The 20,204-nt window shown below is 35.0% G+C and overlaps 1 protein-coding gene across 2 annotated transcripts in view; it reads right to left on the reverse strand.

Moving 5' to 3' along the window:
* The window catches only part of LOC123536248 (bridge-like lipid transfer protein family member 3B), a 51,047-nt gene that overhangs the window by 18,453 nt on the left and 12,390 nt on the right, over positions 1 to 20,204 (reverse strand). The window contains exons 3-11 of one of the 2 annotated variants that reach the window (XM_053527963.1): positions 15,906 to 15,944; positions 14,459 to 14,541; positions 13,298 to 13,406; positions 12,324 to 12,431; positions 11,661 to 11,790; positions 10,587 to 10,750; positions 9,322 to 9,499; positions 8,253 to 8,348; positions 6,528 to 6,551 (exon numbers count right to left, since the gene is read on the reverse strand). In XM_053527963.1, the coding sequence (XP_053383938.1) occupies positions 6,528 to 6,551; positions 8,253 to 8,348; positions 9,322 to 9,499; positions 10,587 to 10,750; positions 11,661 to 11,790; positions 12,324 to 12,431; positions 13,298 to 13,406; positions 14,459 to 14,541; positions 15,906 to 15,944 (931 nt within the window). The remainder of the gene's footprint in view (positions 1 to 6,527; positions 6,552 to 8,252; positions 8,349 to 9,321; positions 9,500 to 10,586; positions 10,751 to 11,660; positions 11,791 to 12,323; positions 12,432 to 13,297; positions 13,407 to 14,458; positions 14,542 to 15,905; positions 15,945 to 20,204) is intronic. The other variant, XM_053527964.1, reaches the window with a different exon arrangement.

The following is a 20,204-nucleotide window of genomic DNA, read 5'->3' on the forward strand; positions in this document are numbered from 1 at the left end:
CTGGTATAACTAAAATGCATTAATGATCTAATGAGAACTGACAAGCCCTTTTAACACCCTTGTTTTGTTTGGGTTTTTTTTAAAATGAACAGTGTCTATTTCGAAAATAGAAAATTTGATAAAAAAAAAACATTTAAATTTAATTTACATCCAAACAATTTCAGTTCATTTTTGTTACAATATCAGACATATTAAAACACAAATTTGCATAGAAATAAATAATACAGTTCTTTGGATTCCAGTTTTGACTTTTTTACCAAAAATTTAAATGGTCTCATCCCGCTTGTGTGATATTCATCATCAAGTATATTTTACAGTAATCTAATTTTGATATGTTAAATATTTGCCTTTCAGTTGGATTATGCTATTTATTAACCATGGATTTATAAAACAAGCGAAAGTAGTATAATTTTTTACAAAGTCTCCATATTACAATATGTTCCTACACATCTCAAATAAGGTCTCTTTTATATATTTTTTTCCAAAACAAAAAACCTACATAAAGTCTCCTTTATACTTTAACTACAGTGAAACATTGTTTGCTTGGGCACTGATATCTCGATTACCCAGGCTCATTCAAGTAATTCTATTGATCATTCATGACGTCATTTAAACATCAATGTTTAACTGTTATTTAAACATCAATGTTTTACTGCCATTTAAACACCCATATTAAACTGTCATTTAAAAAACAATGTTTAACTGTCATCTTAAATAAACACCCATGTTTTACTGTCAATTAAACAGAAAATGAGTATCATACAACACCATCACTCCAATTATACACCAGACATTCCATTCAGAATTCCCTATGCCTATTACACACAAATAACATGCATGGCATCATATGTATTTAAGATATGCATTTCTTGTCATGATCTTTCATATCTGCAACTTCTTATTTTCTTTAATCACTGTTTGTACTGAGTTTGACAGCTTTTCTTTCTGAATTTCTTCCAATGTTCAATATTTTCTGAATACTTACTCGCCCTCATAGATATTTGGGCACCCTGATATAGCAAGATCTTTGAAAATTACAGTAAAGTTCAAATGCTATGACAACCTGTTATCCTGAAAGAAGTGTACAGGCATCATCAAATAGCAAACATTAGTAGCCAAAACATGCAATCACCCAAATGTATGACAGACAAAGTACTAGATGTACCCTTAAACAGTTTACAGTAAGAAAGAAAAAAGGACAAACAAACCATCCCAGAAAAAACATATATCTAGTTGAAAACAAGCTGTCTTTAAACAGTCAGTTATCCGGGTCCACAGTTATAAAACAAAGATGTAAGACTGGTCTCTAAACTTAGTTTTATGACTTCTGACCCAGGAAATGTATGTAATGGTGGGTATAATGGTATGTGGCAAGCCAAAGTAACATTTAACCTTAATTCTAGCATAAAACTGCTGTTCATGTCACTTTTCAGGGTGTTTTAACAGGAGAGAAAACGTGTGTTAACAGAGAAATTCTCCCACTCACGTGCTGTTAAAACACCTTTTAATATTATGCACGGTCTGGGTCAAAGCTTAAATGTGTAACGGCCCCAAAAAGAATTATTCAAAAGGAAATGAGGTCAACGTCAAAAAACAACGCAGACATTCCCGCGCATTTCATGGAAATTTTAAATTAAATGTCGTCGAGGGAAATGTGTAACATATTCATTTATTAGTTTTTTTACAAGTTTTATGCTAGAATAGTGTTAGCGCATGTTTTTTGTGTTATAACATCTTCAGAATCCCTCGGAATACCGGGCTTGGGCACCAATCAATCCCTCTGGATTCTGCTGATGTTATAACACGAAAAAACATGCATTATCCGTACATTCAAACTGCTAGATGAGGCAGTGTAAATATAGCATTTTACAGCTAAGCTCTCAATAGTAACATAATACCAAGTTGTACATATCATTTAGTACAACAAAATACTAAATTAATGAACAATTAATGGACAATAAAATGCTGTTTGGGATAATTGATGATATCAAAGCAATGGTACCGCAAAACACATTAAAAAAAAAAATTGTTTCAGTATTCATAAAGCTAAAACTATGTTTAATTTATTGTTTTGTATTGTTAGGTTTTAAAGTCACACCAACACAATGCTGGTCATATGACGACTATGATGGCAGGGTAAGACCCAAGGTGGCTCTCTATACACTATTTCAGGCACAAGTTGGCACCTTGGTTAAGGATCAAGGACCTTCAGTAAGTCAGCTGCATGACTTTCAAAAATGATCACACAAGCAAGGCTCAAACTCATAGCGGTAAGGTGCATGCACTTGATGTCAGCTTAACGATTCATATAAGTATTTGTACAGTGCTAAGGATAATTTGTCATCTAAACAAAACTGTACAAAATATAGTTACAATCAACCGAAAACAATATTAACAACACTATAGAAAACCGCACATGCTAATTTTATACAATCAACGCACTGAGAAAATCAAAACATAAAAATATATAAACACAGTCCAATTAAAACCAAAACAAAACATTTTCATTTTTCAATTATCTATGTTAAACTGTAAAAAATAGAAGTACAGTGAATCAAAGCTTGCTTGAACACCCGGGCTCGCTGGTCCTTTTATAAAATGACCCTTGTCTGGTTAAGCTTCAACATCATGACACCAAGTCCCTGTGTATTCATTTATTGGCAAACTGTAGCAGTGTCAGAAATGCTAACACCTTTTATTATTATTATTATTACAAATACTTTCATCTGTATTCCAATCAACTCAACTGCTCAGCTTGAGAGAAATGTCATAACTGCTTCTGTATGTATCAAGTGTTATTGCCACCAAGTCAAGATTAGGTCTGCTTCAGATTTATTTCTGATTTCTGAACCAGGCAAAAGTTAGCTGTGCTATTAGATACATCTGTCATGTCTCCATTTACAATTTTTAAGCTTATTCATTTACAGAAAGATAATTTACCAATGCGTATTCTGAAAGTTTGATTATTTTACTTATTTCTTCTTGTATTAATTAAGCAGATCACAGCCTATTTGAACTATAAAGCAAAAACTGAGCCACAACATGAGAAAACCAACATAGTGCATTTGCAACCAGCATGGATCCAGACCAGCCTACGCATCCACGCAGTCTGGTCAGGATCCATGCTATTCACTTTCAAAGCCTATTGCAAACAGCATGGATCCTGACCAGACTGCGCAGATGTGCAGGCTGGTCTGGATCCATGCTGGTCGCAAACGCACTATGTTGGTTTTCTCATGGTGCGGCTCAATTATGTTTCACTACATTCATCAGCTTTAAAGTACTAAGGTTATAGTTGGTGCTTATTTAGTGACTTAGCACTATATAACTACGCATAATAATTAACTTCCTAAATTCAGAAAGAAGAAATATTCATGTGTTCGACATGTGATATTTTTTCCTATAAGAGGATCTTTATGATTGTGCTGGTCCCAACCATGTAACTTTGAGAAGTTGGGATGTCTTATAATGATATATAATTAACAACCCCATACCCAATGATTAGTAATTTATTTCAAACTAGAGCTGCTTTTGAGAAAAGCGCATGTCTCCCACAACTGCCTAATCATCTAAATAATAAGTCAGTCTTTATATACTGTTTACTTAGAGCACATGCACATAATGGACCCCAAAAGGACTCCTATACTACTAGAGCGCATGTGCATTGTTGACAGCAAAATGATCCCTATACTACTTCTAATAAAAGTAGTATAAGGGTCCTTTTGCTGTCAACATTGCGCAAGAAATCTGAGCGTTTTTTGGTAATTCAAGGGCCATAATTCCGAAGTGCCTGGGCCGATTTGGACAGTTATTGAACTTGGCCGAACACTTATTGGCAAACACATTTTGTTCAAGTTTGGTGAAGATCGGATGAGAAATGTTGGACTTAGAGTGCGGACAAGATTTGTGACAGAGACACACAGACAGACAAACAGGAGTAAACACTATGTCTCCCACACCACTGTGTGGTGGGAGACATAATTATGACCAATCGATGGTTACTTCCAGAAGAAGATTTTTTGTTGTTTTTTTTTCTGGATTTTTGTTACGGGATGTTCAGTGAGGTTTCTGTCCCTGCTAATTGCCTCAACTCCCTGTTTTGAAAACTCTGCTTTACTATTATTTCCCTTAGGAGGTGCAACATCATTTTGCTCCTGTCTCTATGAATATAATTTTCAAACTGAATTTGGAGACCAGTCCAAAAATTACAGCATCTAATTAATCAATTCAAAGATTGCTTTTGAAATCGGCCAATGGCAAGGTTGCATTCTGAAACAAAAGGAAGATCCAAATTAGAACTAGAAGATGCTTTTGTAGAAAAGGCCATGTCTCCAACAAAGCATAGTAGTAATAGGCAAGAAGTCAACAGTGACAGCAGCGAAAGTCAAAGAGACACTGATGGTTGGCTTAGTGGCTGAAATGCAATAGGGATTTTCCAATCATCCTATGAAGTTTCAACCTTCTGGGTCAAGTGGTTCCCAAATTATTGTTCGGAAATAGTTTTCCATGTTCTTGCCCCTGTGACCTTGACCTTTGATTGAGTGACCCCAAAATCAATAGGGGTTATATATTCTGCATGTTCAATCACCCTATGAAGTTCTAACATTTTGGGTCAAGTGGTTCTCAAGTTATTGATCAGGAACTGTTTTCCATATTTAGGCAACCGTGACCTTGACCTTTTATAGAGTGGTGTATTCTACTCTGTAAGCCCTATCACCTTATAAAGTTTGAAGGCTCTAGGTCAAATGGTTCTTCAGTTATTGATCTGAAATGAAGTGTGACAGATGGACGGTCAGACAGATCGCTCCTGTGACCTTTGATCGAGTGATTCCAAACTCAATAGGGTTAATCTACTCTGCATGTCCAATCATCCTATGAAGTATCAACATTTTAGGTCAAGTGGTTCTCAAATTATATAGACAGGAAACGGTTTTTCCAGGTTCAGGTTTCTGTGACCTTGACCTTTGATCAAGTGATCCCAAAATCAGTAGGGGTCATCTAATCTGCATGTCCAATCATTCTATGAAGTTTCAACATTCTTGGTCAAGTGGTTCTCAAGTTATTGATCTGAAACAGTTTTCCATGTTCTGGCCCCTGTGACCTTGGCCTTTGAAAGAGTGACCCCAAAAACTAAAGAGGCCATCTACTCCATATGTCCAATCATCCTAAGAAGTTTCAACCTTCCGGGTCAAGTGTTTCTCAAATAATTGATCAGAAACTGTTTTCCATATTCAGGCCCTGTGAATTTGATTTGACAAAGTGACCCGAAAAAACAATATGGGTCATCTTCTCTGTAAGCCATATCTCCATATGAGATTTTCCTAGGTCAAATGGTTCTCCAGTTATTGATCAGAAATAAAGTGTGATGGACGGAAGGAAAGACAGGGCAAAAACAATATGCACCCCCCACACCAGTAAAAGGAGGAGGGGAGAGACATAATAACACAAAATCTGGTAAGCATACACTTTTGCATAAACTGGCGCTATCAGTCAAGTTAGTCAAAATGTTTGGCTTGTTTTGCTCAAAAACCATTTTATCTCATAATATTATAGTAGTACTTACAAATCCTGAAGTGCTTGGAATGGACAACAGGTAAAAAGCTATCAACTTGGTCAAACTGACATTTACAAATTTAAAAGATGGCACTATGTCAAATATATGTTAGACTGCACCATATGTCATACATTCCAAGTGGGCATGCCCATGGTCCCCCTAGGGAAATCTGCACTCTTACCTCCCTTTAACCTAATTCCTGGATCTGTCCCTAAAGACTGGTCTCCAAACGTATTTTTAAAACTTTTGGATAAGATATTATGGAAGATGGGAAGACCACAGTGTGTGATGAACAGAGATCTGAAAATTAATTCTGATCCTATATTATATAAACGCTACAAAATATCAAACAATAGTTAGATGTTCTGATGTTATGCTAGTAAGGTGTAAGGTGCATAAATGTGTCAGGAATTATTAAAATATACAATGATATTATCTATCATAATTTTTAGAATGATATTGAAGTCAATCACCTAAAAAGTGGATTTTCATCCTTGGAACAGAACAAATTTTAGCCCGAATGGACAATTCTAAAATGCATGCAGAAACACAAACATAATGAAACAAAAGAAGCTTTATCTGAGCTCTGCTGAGCTCACCCAATGAGTGGTAAAGCTCTACATTCTGAGGTCCCCCTGAGACTGATAAAACTCTCCTCTGAGCTCACCCAGTAAGTGCTAAAGCTTTGCTCTGTAAGCTCATCAAGAGAATGTTAAAACTGTACACTATGAACTGACCCAGAGATTATTAAAGCTTCATTCTCTGAGCTCACCAAGTAAGTGTTAAATTTTTGCTCTGTGAACTCACCAACAGAAAGTTAAAGCTCTGCTCTATGGGCTCACCAAGCAACTCTCAAGCCCAAAGACAGCTCAACATAGTTCAAGCAATTTTATGAACAATGTTAAAATGAAGACAAATACTATGTTCCTATGTATAATATACCATATGACGTTTATATTCACACTGAACTTACCACTGGTCAAAATCAAATCCATATCTAATAAAATGATAAACCAAAGTACCACAATTATAACATTAACAGTCATGCTCATACAACTGAGTTCAATATAGTAATTTCTTATTTTATGACAATCATTTCAAGTACTAGGTAAAAAATTTCAGAGGTATGCCTCCCTATATAGGTATGTTATGTCCATTTTAATTCTAAAATTTTCAGGTTATTTTCAGAACCTGTCAAGAATCCCCTGACTAGCCATTTATGCGTATTTTCAACTACTTTAAAATCATTATCTTTCATGGTGGATTAACTATCATGGATTTCACGGTTTTAGTCAATCTATGAGCTCAATCCCAAAACAAACAAAAAATCCCTTCTATTTTATCTTTAAATTTGAAATCAACAAATTGATTCCACAGGAAACTGCCATTTCTGACCAAACCACAAATGTTCAAGCTCACAAAGTTAAATGATTTCACAAAAAAATTGCATTTATTGCTTTCATTTACTGGGAGATCTGACGTTTTACTCCATTTCTGATGCTAGTAGCAAACTTGTACTAAGTAGTATTACTAGCTTCATGCCATGTGTTCTATTTTGGCTGAAAAGAACTGACATACCCAAGTTATATAATACTACCCCAACTCTTACTCCTCCCCCCCCCCCCCCCTCCCCTGGTCTCGTGTACATAAAAGTTCATGGCAGACTAACTTACATGGATTTACATGGTTGCATCAATCCTTGTGAACAAACAAAATTCCCAACACATGTATATCAACAAATTCATGTCCCAATGAAATATCAATTTTTGCTGAAAACATGAAATCTTTTGCCCTCAAAACAAAACTGATTTCACAGAACCAAAGTCTTAAACATTAAGTACATGATGCAAAACAGTTGTTATTAAATAACTTTCCATACAGTCATTCATCACTCTTTTATTCTTGCAATTCTGATTAGTAAATCAAATTAATATGTAATGTCCCATGCAGGTAGGACTAAATGCATGTATGGCTCCATGTATGCAGTGCTCCATGCAGGTAGGGTTCTGCAGGGCACCATGCATATACAGCTCCATGTATGTATAAGGCTCCATGCAAGTAGGGCTCCAAGCATCTTTAGTATAGAGGGGCATATTCCCTTTTTTTATGTCAATAAATACTTTAGTATTTCAGTGTGCATGTTGTATAATTATACCTCAACAGAAACTTTTCAGCAGATCCAAGTTTAGTAAGTCAAGACATAAAATTATCTTGCTAAAAATTGTCCTAAAGTGATTGTAGGTACTGTTTAAATTTCTTTGTTCTTTACAATTTCATTTGCACTGTTGTAAGGACGGACTCTAAATACAAACAAATCAGGTTTAATAATCTGATTATACACATTCCGATAAGGCATAACGTAAAAAATCTGTGTATATTGCACCCCCAGGTAAAATACGTACCCCTGATTTTGCCTCATATTTCGGTGTGTGTGTGTGTGTGTGGGGGGGGGGGGGAAGTCTAGTAAATTTTCTGGAAAAGTAAGCACCTGAAAATGGACACTTTTATCATGGATTTAGTAAGAGTAGTAGCAGACCTAGCCAAAAAAGACAAATACACTTCTCTGAGACTGAGATATTGTTTAAACCTTTGTATAACATGAATGCCTGATCTGAGGGTTGTCCAAGGGGCGCACTATACATGGGATTTTATGGTAGTGTTAAAAATGTATTCCAATGGCTAGTATAAACAATTTTACCTGCATAGTGGAAAGGATAATAATCCAGGGACAATCTCTGTATGGTTATCTGCATAGCACCTCCATTTATCTTCTTATTATGCTTCGGGCTGGACTCTGTAAGTGCACAAAGTAAAACTGACATAAAGATGATTTATCTCGAACATCATTACACAAAATTTTCCACTTTTCCTTTATAACAACATTCATTTAAGGTCGAAAAAGTCCATAACAAGAGTAAGATATCCCAAAGAAATTTACCTGTGACTGTCTTTAATAAAATTTTGTTGCTATCTCCCTTTCATATGAAAATTCTTAAAAAGCTAAGTACTTCTTTTGATTTCAATATAATTCCTTTTTACATTTTCATTTGACAGATATGTGGATAGTTCAACAAAATGAACCAATATGGTAAGTTTTAAAACATATAACTGTTAACGCAAACCTTAAATTGTTCTTATATTCATGTCATTTTCTTCAATTTATACTACAAACTAGAGCTGCTTTTGAAAAAAGCGCATGTCTCCCACAACTGCCTAATCATCTAGATTGGCATTTCTTCTCCATTATGTATCTGAGTCAACCATGCACCAAGACCTGTAACACTGCCATCAGTATTTTCGGTATTTCAAGGGCCATAATTCAAAAGTGCCTGGGTCGATTTGGCTAGTTATTAAACTTGGCCAAGGACTTACTGGCAAACATATTTTGTTCAAGTTTGGTGAAGATCGGATGATAAATGTTCGACTTAGAGTGCGGACAGGATTTGTGACAGACTGACACACACACAGACAGGAGTAAATCAATATGTCTCCCACCGCAGTGGTGTGGAAAACACAATAATCAGATGCGGAAGTTCTGAAGAAATCTATTATTTTACCAAAATTTAACCAGACCACATTTAAAAGGTATCATATCTCTTTCAAATACAATACAGAAACTGACATGGCTTAGTACAGAATAATCCTTGCACATTAAGTTTTTCATAAGAAACTTAATGAAATAAAATCTGTAAGTATAATCAACAGGCAGTGTCTGCTCAGACTTTTATATATGTTGATGAATAAGGGTCCTATGTTACTTTACTTACCTTTCTCAGTGGGCGTGTCATCACAGAGGTGTAGATCTACCCTGCTAGTTATGAGATGGTAGGAGGTTGTCTGTACATCATATCTCTGAAAGTATTTTGCCTCGTTTGTCTGACTTCTGGCTCGTGATTGTTGCTGCTGCTGCATATATAACTGGTCTGCTCCACTTTTAACCTGCTTCTGTTAACAATATAATCAAAACTTCTAGAAATGGAAATAGCAAATTAAGCAACATTTTTGCACATCTTATGGTTTTCATACAAATTTAAATGAAATACAACAAGAATTTTAGCATCTACTCACTGACAGAAATAATGTTTTGTGTTTATTTTGGGCTTAACGCTGTTTTTCAACAGTATTTCAGTTATGTAAAGGCTGGCAGATAACCTAACCGGTGTTGCTGGATTTTGTACCAGTACAAACCTGTTCTCCCCAAGTAACTGCCAACTTCCCCGCATAAAGCATAGGTGGAGGACAAATGATGTCAGACATAATGTCTTTTATAAAATTGTCACGGAGAACATACGCCCTGCCCTGGATCGAACTTGTGACCCCATGATCCTTAGAGCTGTGCTCTCCCTATTGAGCTAAGTGGGCGGGCTCAGAAATAATGTAATTTTGCTGTAATTATATTTCCGAGTATATAGTCATTTTGTAGGGACAGAACCTCCTAGATTATTATATTAATGGAAATTTTCTTTCTTCATTGGGATATCATTTCAAGGCTTAGATTTAGTGTTGTTATATTTTTTTGGTCCTTTGGGATCATAGAGTGCATTCAACATATGTGTAATGGAGTTCCGCTTAAGCCGGTGCTAGGGGGCGTGAGAGGTGTTGCACTTTTCTTTACCTCTCATGAACAGACTCAATCAAACTGAGTCTGCTATTATTCTTCCTTGTTGAATTCTTTGCTTCAAAAGGGTCTTTTACCAGATTTTATTAGCATAATCACATAAGCCTCACATTTACATTTATGATTTCACTTTGATTTATCTGTTTTAGCTTCAAGTCATATCAACATTTCAAGCATTGATGAGCAGTTAGTGTAGATCGGCCAGCTGTGTAGCTTCAAGGTATAACTACCCATGCAGGGCTTAAATCTACTGAAGCTAGGCAATAACAGCCTGAGTGAGGTTCAGAGCAAACTGTTTCAAAATCAGCCAACACCACAATGCAGCCACAGAGGCAGCATCATCAGCAATACATCAATTAATATTCATACTAGTACATATAAAGTATAAAGTCCAGCAGTTGCCTGCATGTTTACCTTAAGTTTTTCAGCTGCTAGCTGTTTACTCTGTTTTGAAGATTTCTCAATCATGGTACTTAGAGAGTTAGCATACAACATGGCTGACTTAAGCTGGGTGTCTGTCAGTACCCACAGTAGATCATCCAGCAAGAATATGATCCTTGTAGCTATAACACTACAGTCTGAAATATACACCAAACATGAGTCACATCAAACTATACCTACCTGAAATACTTCTGGTTTATTTGTATCTCCTTTTATATTTAAAATCTGCAGGGAAAGAAGAAATACCAGAAACTTACTTACTACTATAATATAGGTATGAAAACATGGAAATTCCACGAAAACCTGGAATTTGACTGCAAGTCATTTTAAAGAAATATTATTATACATTAAAAGACAAGAAACTATTTTTTTCTTTTCTTTTTATTTAGGTGTGTGTGTGGGGGGGGGGGGGAATGTATACTGTTGCAGTCTGCAGATTGTCTCATCATCACCTGCCTATATTCCAAGTTTCAAAACAATAGCTTTGATGTTTTTTTTAGGTTATGCTCTGGATACGAATATTTTACCTTGCTGTGACCTTGATCTTTGACCTATCACTCTTGATCATGCACTGCACAAGCTCTCATCACCATCTACCTACATTCCAAGTTTGAAGTCAATACCTTGAATGATTGATAAGTTATTCTTGGACACTAAATATGACAGACAGATTTGACCTTTGAGCTCCATTTGTGACCTTGACCTTTAACGTACAGACCAAGTTCATGAAGTCTACACATCGTCTCATCACTACCTGCCTACATCCCAAGTTTGAAGTAAATACATTTAATTAATAATAATAAATGCTCCAGATACGAAATATGAGTTATTATATGACGGACAGATTTGACCTTTAAGATCAAGTTAGGACCTTGACCTTTGATATACAGACCCAGTTCATGTGCTCTGCGCATTGTCTCATCTCCACCTACCTACATGCCAAGTTTAAAGTCAATTCCTTTAACAGTTATAAAGTAATGCTTCAGACACGAATTATAACGGGCATATAAAAAGAAATTGAATACCGATTGTAAACAAAAACAATACCACTTAGTTTTTTCTTCATTACAATCCTGATTTTAGACTGGTTCGCAATCAATCGAAGTGGTGTAGTTGGCATATTTGTGTCCCCTTCACGAGCATTAGCTTCAATACGTGTTGTGGACCAGTCTATTTCCTGTAAAATATTAATTTTCAGTATCCAATCTGCTTTTGCTGCTATCTTATCAAGTTATGTGTCCCCCCCCAAAAAAAACAACCAGTCTATCTCATACCTTGATGCTCAAACCAATTAGGTTTGTCTGTTTTAGGTTTTGAGCCATTTTCAAACTGAATTTCAGTTATGTAATGGCAGACAGGTGAACTAATCAATGTTCTTGGATTCGATAACAGTACTGACCTGTTCTCAGTTTTATAAATGTGCCTATGTGAACAAATAATCAACAGAAAGACTGACGTTCCCAGCCTTTGATACTGTGAAATCATTAATATTCGTGGGGGGGTAATTTTCGTGGATTTCGTAGTTGAGTCAATCCACGAAATTTAATCCCAACGAACAAGTAAAATTCCCATTCATTTTATGTTCAAAAGTTGAAATCCACGAATTCATATTCCCACGAAGTTGCTGTTTTGACCAAAACCACGAAATTTCATGCCCACAAAATTAAATCATTTTACAGTATACCCTGATATAAGAGAATGAAACATAACCTTGAAAAGTATGATCTCATCAGTAGCTTCGCTTCGTATCCTCGACTGTCGCATGTCTGTCGGATTACTCCATGTTGGTGTTAAACTCTGCACCTTCACTCTTGAAAGCTGTTAAAAATGAGTTTTTAAAATATCTGGTCATTGTTTTTTTAAATATCAAAACATTCATTTCATGGCAGCTGACAAACTCAATATCATTACCTAACCTTTAGCCTGCTGGCGGCAATATGTTGCAAATGCGGCTGCCTTTGCACATGTGCATGGCATGATCATGCTTTGAACATGTTGCCCTAATTCAGTCAGTTAAATTTCAGTGAACTAACCCCCATTTGAATAATTACCACGGTATTAGACCATACATCCAATGATGGACCAGTTATATTTCGAAATTCTCGGGTCAACGCTTTAAAGTTTTACTAACTGAATTATGTTCGGAAACGACTCAGCGCATCTGTCTTGAAATGTAAACTCAAATGTAATGAAACAACATATCTAGTGAAAACTAATACAATAGCATGCATGTTATGAGTGGTTAAGTGGTAACACACCTGGCTGCCAATCCTGAGGGTCAGACTTCAAATCCCATTCTAGGCAATGGAACTTTCTGGAGTTTCTTTCACCAGGTAAGAGGCCAGGACAGGTTCTACCTATGAAACAGAGCTTTGCTTGTGTCCTAGATTTACCAGAGCAAAATAAAAACAAGGTGATCTACATACATATGAAGTTAATCCCAGAGAGGGCTTGTGACACAATCCAGACACTCCATCGCCAGTGTCAATCATGCCAAGATAGTATTGAAAGATTAACACATGATCTATCATCCACTATCCATTCCAAAGCCAATTGCATGTATTATCCATCAAAGACTATACTATACATCTGCAAACCTAGTAGCAGTGCTACCCTTTCCAGACATCATACAAAACTTTTATTGATGTAATTGGAATGAAATATCCTGTAAAGGTTTGAGTTACCTGAAGGCTTGCATGGAATTTATCCGAGACAAACTGTACTGACACCGAGTTGATATGAATATATATCCCATCCATCACTTTGTCCACAAATCCGTATTTACCCTCAGACCTGACAAGAAGTAATCATTAATTAGTATCATTTTTTAAGTAGTTCATTGAAATGTAACTATGAATTATATTTATAATTTCCACTTTTCAAAGAGTGGGTTTTTCATTTTATAATTTCACTATAACAGAACTACACTTAAAGATCGAAATATCTTTAACTTGTGAACACCAGATTTTAAATTTTCACAAGTGAAATGTATTTTGGTTCTACACTGAAACATACAAAATTAATATCCTCTACTTATGCAATGAATCAACATTCCTAGAGTGGCATAAAACCTGTAAGATAACTATGAATGGAACAGTAGTCTGGCAGAAAAGGCATCTACCACCCATTACAAGTCTGTGGTTTGAATCTACGGCTCTGGACAAGCCTTTAAATGTGATACCAGTTCTGATTTTCCAGAAAGTATATTTCAGTGTAATTTAAAAAGACTGGTTTTAGTAATCTTTAAGGTTTATCTTAAATGTTAAAAAATTTAAAGTTATATAATACATTTAACATTTTCTCTTACACTGTAACTTCGAAGAATTTTTTTCTGACTGATGTAACATGGACAGACTTTTCTATCCTACAGACAATATCAGAAATCCACAAATACAATTTAACCTACATTTAAAGATTCCCCTGGTCGGTAAACATCTCTTTCAGTAAAGACAGATCTTTTCTTTCCTACTGCATAATGTTCTTAGAAAATCAACCTCATTAGAACAACAACCTCTGAACGCTAAAGACACATTAGTCTTAACAGTGGTGTACACTCTACAGCTGTTGTGGTGTTGATGTACAAATGAGCCGCACCATGAGAAAACCAACACAGTGCATTTGATGCCAGCATGGATCCAGACCAGCCTGCGCATCTGCGCAGTCTGGTCAGAATCCATGCTGTTCGCTAACGGTTTCTCTAATTGCAATAGGCTTTGAAAGCGAACAGCATGGATCCTGACCAGACTGCATGGATGCACAGGCTGGTCTGGATCCATGCTGGTCGCAAATGCACTATGTTGGTTTTCTCATGGTGTGGCTCAAATAATTATTTTTCAAGTATTTACCTGGTACTTGACTGGTGACTAGGTTTGTTTGGAGGGCGCGGCTCTGAGCAGGTCTCAACCTCTAGGACTACCTCATCCAAGAACTGAAAGCATATCATTGCAGTTTGAAACCTTCAAATATACAAAATGTACTGATCAAATTAGTTAACCCACTTTTCACTATTTCTTCACCACTGTGACTGGAACGAACACATTTTACTTGTTAAACTTGCTAAAAAACAGCATGTTGTTAACAGCCTTACCACGCTGGACACGACTGATTCTGCTTTTGCGACCACTGTAGATCATGATCAGCCTGCACATCCGTGCAGTCTGATCATGATCTACACTGTACACTATTCAGTCAGTATCTTTTTTATATGCACCCCTTTTTACAGTTAATGGTACTGTCCAAATTGAAAGATGGACAAGTTCATTAATTATAGAAATTTAGCAGGATAAGGGTTAAACTTGCTAGAAAACAGCATGTTGTTAAAATAAGATAGAGAAAAAGAATTGTTTGCCTATCATTTCTGCATAATAAGCTTTACTTAATCAGAAATTTCATGATAAGCATGATCCTTTACTTGAGCTTTTATTTCTCTTATTAAAGTACAGTTACTGTAACTGTATTGCTTATCTTATTAAATTTCCACTGGTCCTTTCATTTTAATGATCAAGGCCCAAGAAATCTCTATCTTTGTATAAGTTTGAATAAATCGCATTGCCGGATAAATCTGCACCAGTCTTGAGAGAGTTTTAAGGAAATGGACAATATTGAACTACATTTTGCCTAAGCTGGAAAATGCCTATTTCACATTAAATGTAGAACACATTTCTCTAAAATACAAATATTTACAGCAACAAACATTTTTCTCTATGCAGGCCTCAAATATCTGAGGGGTCATCTTCAGTTGAAAAAACACATTTGACTGTACATATGATTTTTCAATGACATATCGGTAGTATAAATGAATTGTAGTAGTGGGAGCCTTAGTACTTATGTTCTGTTGAATGATAGAAAGCTAGCCAACTGGCCCTGGGTTTAACCTTTACCCTGCTAATTTCTAAAATGGACTGATCCATCATTCAATTTGGTCAGTACCATTTATGTATCAAAGGGGTGTCCACTGAAAATTTACTGCCTGAAAAGCAAACAGTGCAGGCTGATCTTGGTCTGCACTGGCCGCAAAGGCAGAATCAGTTGCTGCCAGCAGTATTCAATGAAACCTTAGTGTTTGACAATGTACATTTTGGTGCATTATCAATATTTTAAATTTATTGTGAATGGTGCGCTATTTTAGACAATTTAACCTAATAAAGCCATGATAAGTGTGCAAAAATCAAGCAGGAACCATAGTTCATCACTATCATAAAGTTGATAGGACTACTTAAAGATAAAATGGCCTCAATCTTGTCATACATATTGCAAAACTGATTTCTTTGTTGACATAACTTTAATACATACCAAACAAATCGGCTGTGACTTCAGTTTTGTCCATTGTACCTAAAAACAGAAATCATAATGAGTTTAATAATACTCTAATGGAAAGCAATAAGTCTGCAATATACAAGGCTTTTCCTCCAGCAGCTGGGAAGATATGTTTGTTTGTTTTTTGGTTTAACACCATTTTTCAACAGTATTTCAGTTATGTAAGGCCAGGCAGTTAACCTAATCAGTGTTCCTGGATTCTGTACCAGTACAAACCTGTTCTCCACAAGTAACTGCCAACTTCCCCACATGAATCAGAGGTGGAGGACGAATGATTTCAGACACAATGTCTTTTATCAAATCGTCACGGAGAATACACTGACAGCCCAGGGATAGAACTCGCGACCCCGGGATCCATAGATCTGCGCTTTCCCTACTGAGCTAAGCGGGCGGGTTCCAGCAGCTGGGAAGACGGCCTTTGCCTCTCATATTGAGAAAATGATGCCCTGATGTGGAAAGAGGCATTTTACTAAAACAGGGCCCTTTTCAATAACAGATGCTCATATCTGGTGGTTCTCAAATCTAAAATTGACTCATTGTTTTCTCATTTGTGACGTAATTCCCAAATCATAATTATTTTTGTTAATTCTGGAAAAGTACTCTTTCATAATTGGGGGAAAATAATCTCTTTTATAAATTTGAAAATGGCCTGAAATCTGTGAGTGTCATATGACAAAAAACAAATTCCCAGAAAACTGAATAAACAAACTGTATTTTTTAAGTTCTCTGCCTTTTCCACCCACCATCTCAGTTACTTAAATAAAACATGGTTTATGGTTAGTGCATGCAAATTTTATTGTTCTATTTATCAACAAAATAGCTCAGATTTCTTCTGCTCATAAGATATTAAAGAATAAACAGTGGCAATACAATAAGAGAACTAGAATCAATATACCAACTAATAGCTGACAATAACCAATTAAAACTTTGAAACACATGCAGAAAATTGCTGCACAATAGTTTGATCTATAAAATCTATAACTTTGTTTTTGTAAGTCATTAGGCAAGACCTAGATGTAAGTTATGCATCATTTTAAAGATCTCCAGGAGTGGAAGTAGGGTGTTCTGGTAGGACCTACGGACAGCAGAAACACTATATGCCCTCCGTATAAATGGGGGGTGGGGGTCATAAAAAGATACAAAATAAATCTATGGTATAGCCGCTTTTTCAAAGAGAAAGAGATTTAATTTTGTTGGGTCTAAAGCCCTACCAACACAATTACAGGTATTATGGCAATTGTCCAGATTCTCATGGTGGAGTAAGAACCCAGGAATTATTTCAGGCTTGGGCAGGCACCTTGGTCGGTGGAACCATCAATCTTTCATAAGCCAGCTGTATGGCTTCTTCACATGACAGAGATCTACACCTAAGTGAGATTTTGAAACCACAGGAGTAAAGGGCAAGTGGTACGAAGGCAGCAACCTTTTCCACTTTGCCAGAGAGGCTCCTCTAAGACAAATCAAAGAAAATTATCAATACTGAAAATGTGGATCAAACAGTAGGGTAACAGGAGGTTAACTACAAGCAATCCTAAATATCATTCTAGGAGAATATACTGGAGTTCAATCAATAAATATGAACCAAAAAAATAAAACCAATTTCACAGCCCTTTAGCATCCAAAGGTGTTAATGGCTACTCCTTAGAGATTACCAAACACATTTTTCTTGTTAGCAATATTGTAAGCTCATGACCCACTTTTCAACTTAACAAGCTGAACTGTTCAGAAGAAATTCATTATGAGAAAACCATCACCAGCATGAATCTGTGCAGTCTGGACAGGATCCATGCTGTTCGCTAATGGTTTCTCCAATTGCAATAGGCTTTGAAAGCGATCAGCATGGATCCTGACCAGACTGCATGACATCATAAAGTATTACAGTTAAAGAGACTACATCATGAAGCATTTCAGCTAAAGAGACTACATTATAAAATATTACAGTTAAAGAGACCACATTATAAAGTATTTCAGTTAAAGAGACCACATTATAAAATATTACAGTTAAAGAGACTACATTATAAAGTATTACAGTTAAAGAGACATCATAAAGTATTACAGTTAAAAAAACTACATCATGAAGTATTTCAGTTAAAGAGACTACATGTACATTATAAAATATTACAGTTAAAGACACTACATTATAAAGTATTACAGTTAAAGAGACCACATTATGGAGTATTACAGTTAAAGACACTACATCATGAAGTATTTCAGTTAAAGAAACTACATCATGAAGTATTTCAGTTAAAGAGACTACATTATAAAATATTACAGTTAAAGAGACTACATTATAAAGTATTCCAGTTAAAGAGACTACATCATGAAGTATTTCAGTTAAAGAGACTACATCATAAAATATTACAGTTAAAGAGACTACATCATAAAGTATTACAGTTAAAGAGACTACATCATGAAGTAACACAGTTAAAAGAGACTTCATCATAAAATATTACAGTTAAAGAGACCACATCATAAAGTATTACAGTTAAAGAGACTACATTATAAAGTAATACAGTTAAAGAGACTACATCATGAAGTATTTCAGTAAAAGAGACCACATCATAAAGTATTTCAGTTAAAGAGACTACATTATAAAGTATTACAGTTAAAGAGACTACATCATGAAGTATTTCAGTTAAAGAGACTACATCATAAAATATTACAGTTAAAGAGACTACATCATGAAGTATTACAGTTAAAGAGACTACATCATGAAGTATTTCAGTTAAAGAGACTACATGATGAAGTATTTCAGTTAAAGAGACTACATCATAAAGTATTACAGTTAAAGAGACTACATTATAAAGTATTACAGTTAAAGAGACTACATCATAAAATATTTCAGTTAAAGAGACTATATTATAAAATATTACAGTTAAAGAGACTACATCATAAAGTATTACAGCTAAAGAGACCACATCATAAAGTAATACAGTTAAAGAGACTACATGGTAAAGTATTTCAGTTAAAGAGACCACATCATAAAGTAATACAGTTAAAGAGACCACTTTATAAAATAATTCAGTTAAAGAGACCACATCATAAAATATTACAGTTAAAGAGACCACATTATAAAATATTACAGTTAAAGAGACCACATTATAAAGTATTACAGTTAAAGAGACTACATCATGAAGTATTTCAGTTAAAGAGACCACATTATAAAGTATTACAGTTAAAGAGACTACATCATGAAGTATTACAGTTAAAGAGACTACATCATGAAGTATTTCAGTTAAAGAGACTACATCATGAAGTATTACAGTTAAAGAGACTACTTGATGAAGTATTTCAGTTAAAGAGACTACATCATCAAGTATTTCAGTTAAAGAGACTACATCATGAAGTATTTCAGTTAAAGAGACTACATCATCAAGTATTACAGTTAAAGAAACTACATCATGAAGTATTACAGTTAAAGAGACTACATCATGAAGTATTTCAGTTAAAGAGACTACATCATGAAGTATTACAGTTAAAGAGACTATATCATGAAGTATTTCAGTTAAAGAGACTACATCATGAAGTATTACAGTTAAAGAGACTACATCATGAAGTATTACAGTTAAAGAGACTACATCATGAAGTATTACAGTTAAAGAGACTACATCATGAAGTATTACAGTTAAAGAGACTACATCATGAAGTATTTCAGTTAAAGAGACTACATCATAAAATATTACAGTTAAAGAGACTACATCATGAAGTATTACAGTTAAAGAGACTACATCATAAACTATTACAGTTAAAGAGACTACATCATAAAGTATTTCAGTAAAAGAGACTACATCATAAAGTAATACAGTTAAAGAGACTACATCATAAAGTATTACAGTAAAAGAGACTACATCATAAAGTATTTCAGTTAAAGAGACTACATTATAAAGTATTACAGTAAAAGAGACTACATCATAAAGTATTTCAGTTAAAGAGACTACATTATAAAGTATTACAGTTAAAGAGACTACATTATAAAGTATTACAGTTAAAGAGACTACATTATAAAATATCACAGTTAAAGAGACTACATTATAAAGTATTACAGTTAAAGAGACTACATCATGAAGTTATACTGTTAAAGAGACTACATCATCAAATATTACAGTTAAAGAGACTACACCATGAAGTAATACTGTTAAAGAGACTACATCATAAAATATTACAGTAAAAGAGACTACATCATAAAATATTTCAGTTAAAGAGACTACATCATGAAGTATTTCAGTTAAAGAGACTACATCATCAAGTATTACAGTTAAAGAGGCTACATCATGA

Source organism: Mercenaria mercenaria, chromosome 17 (assembly GCF_021730395.1).
Source record: "Mercenaria mercenaria strain notata chromosome 17, MADL_Memer_1, whole genome shotgun sequence".
Lineage (NCBI taxonomy): Eukaryota > Metazoa > Mollusca > Bivalvia > Venerida > Veneridae > Mercenaria > Mercenaria mercenaria.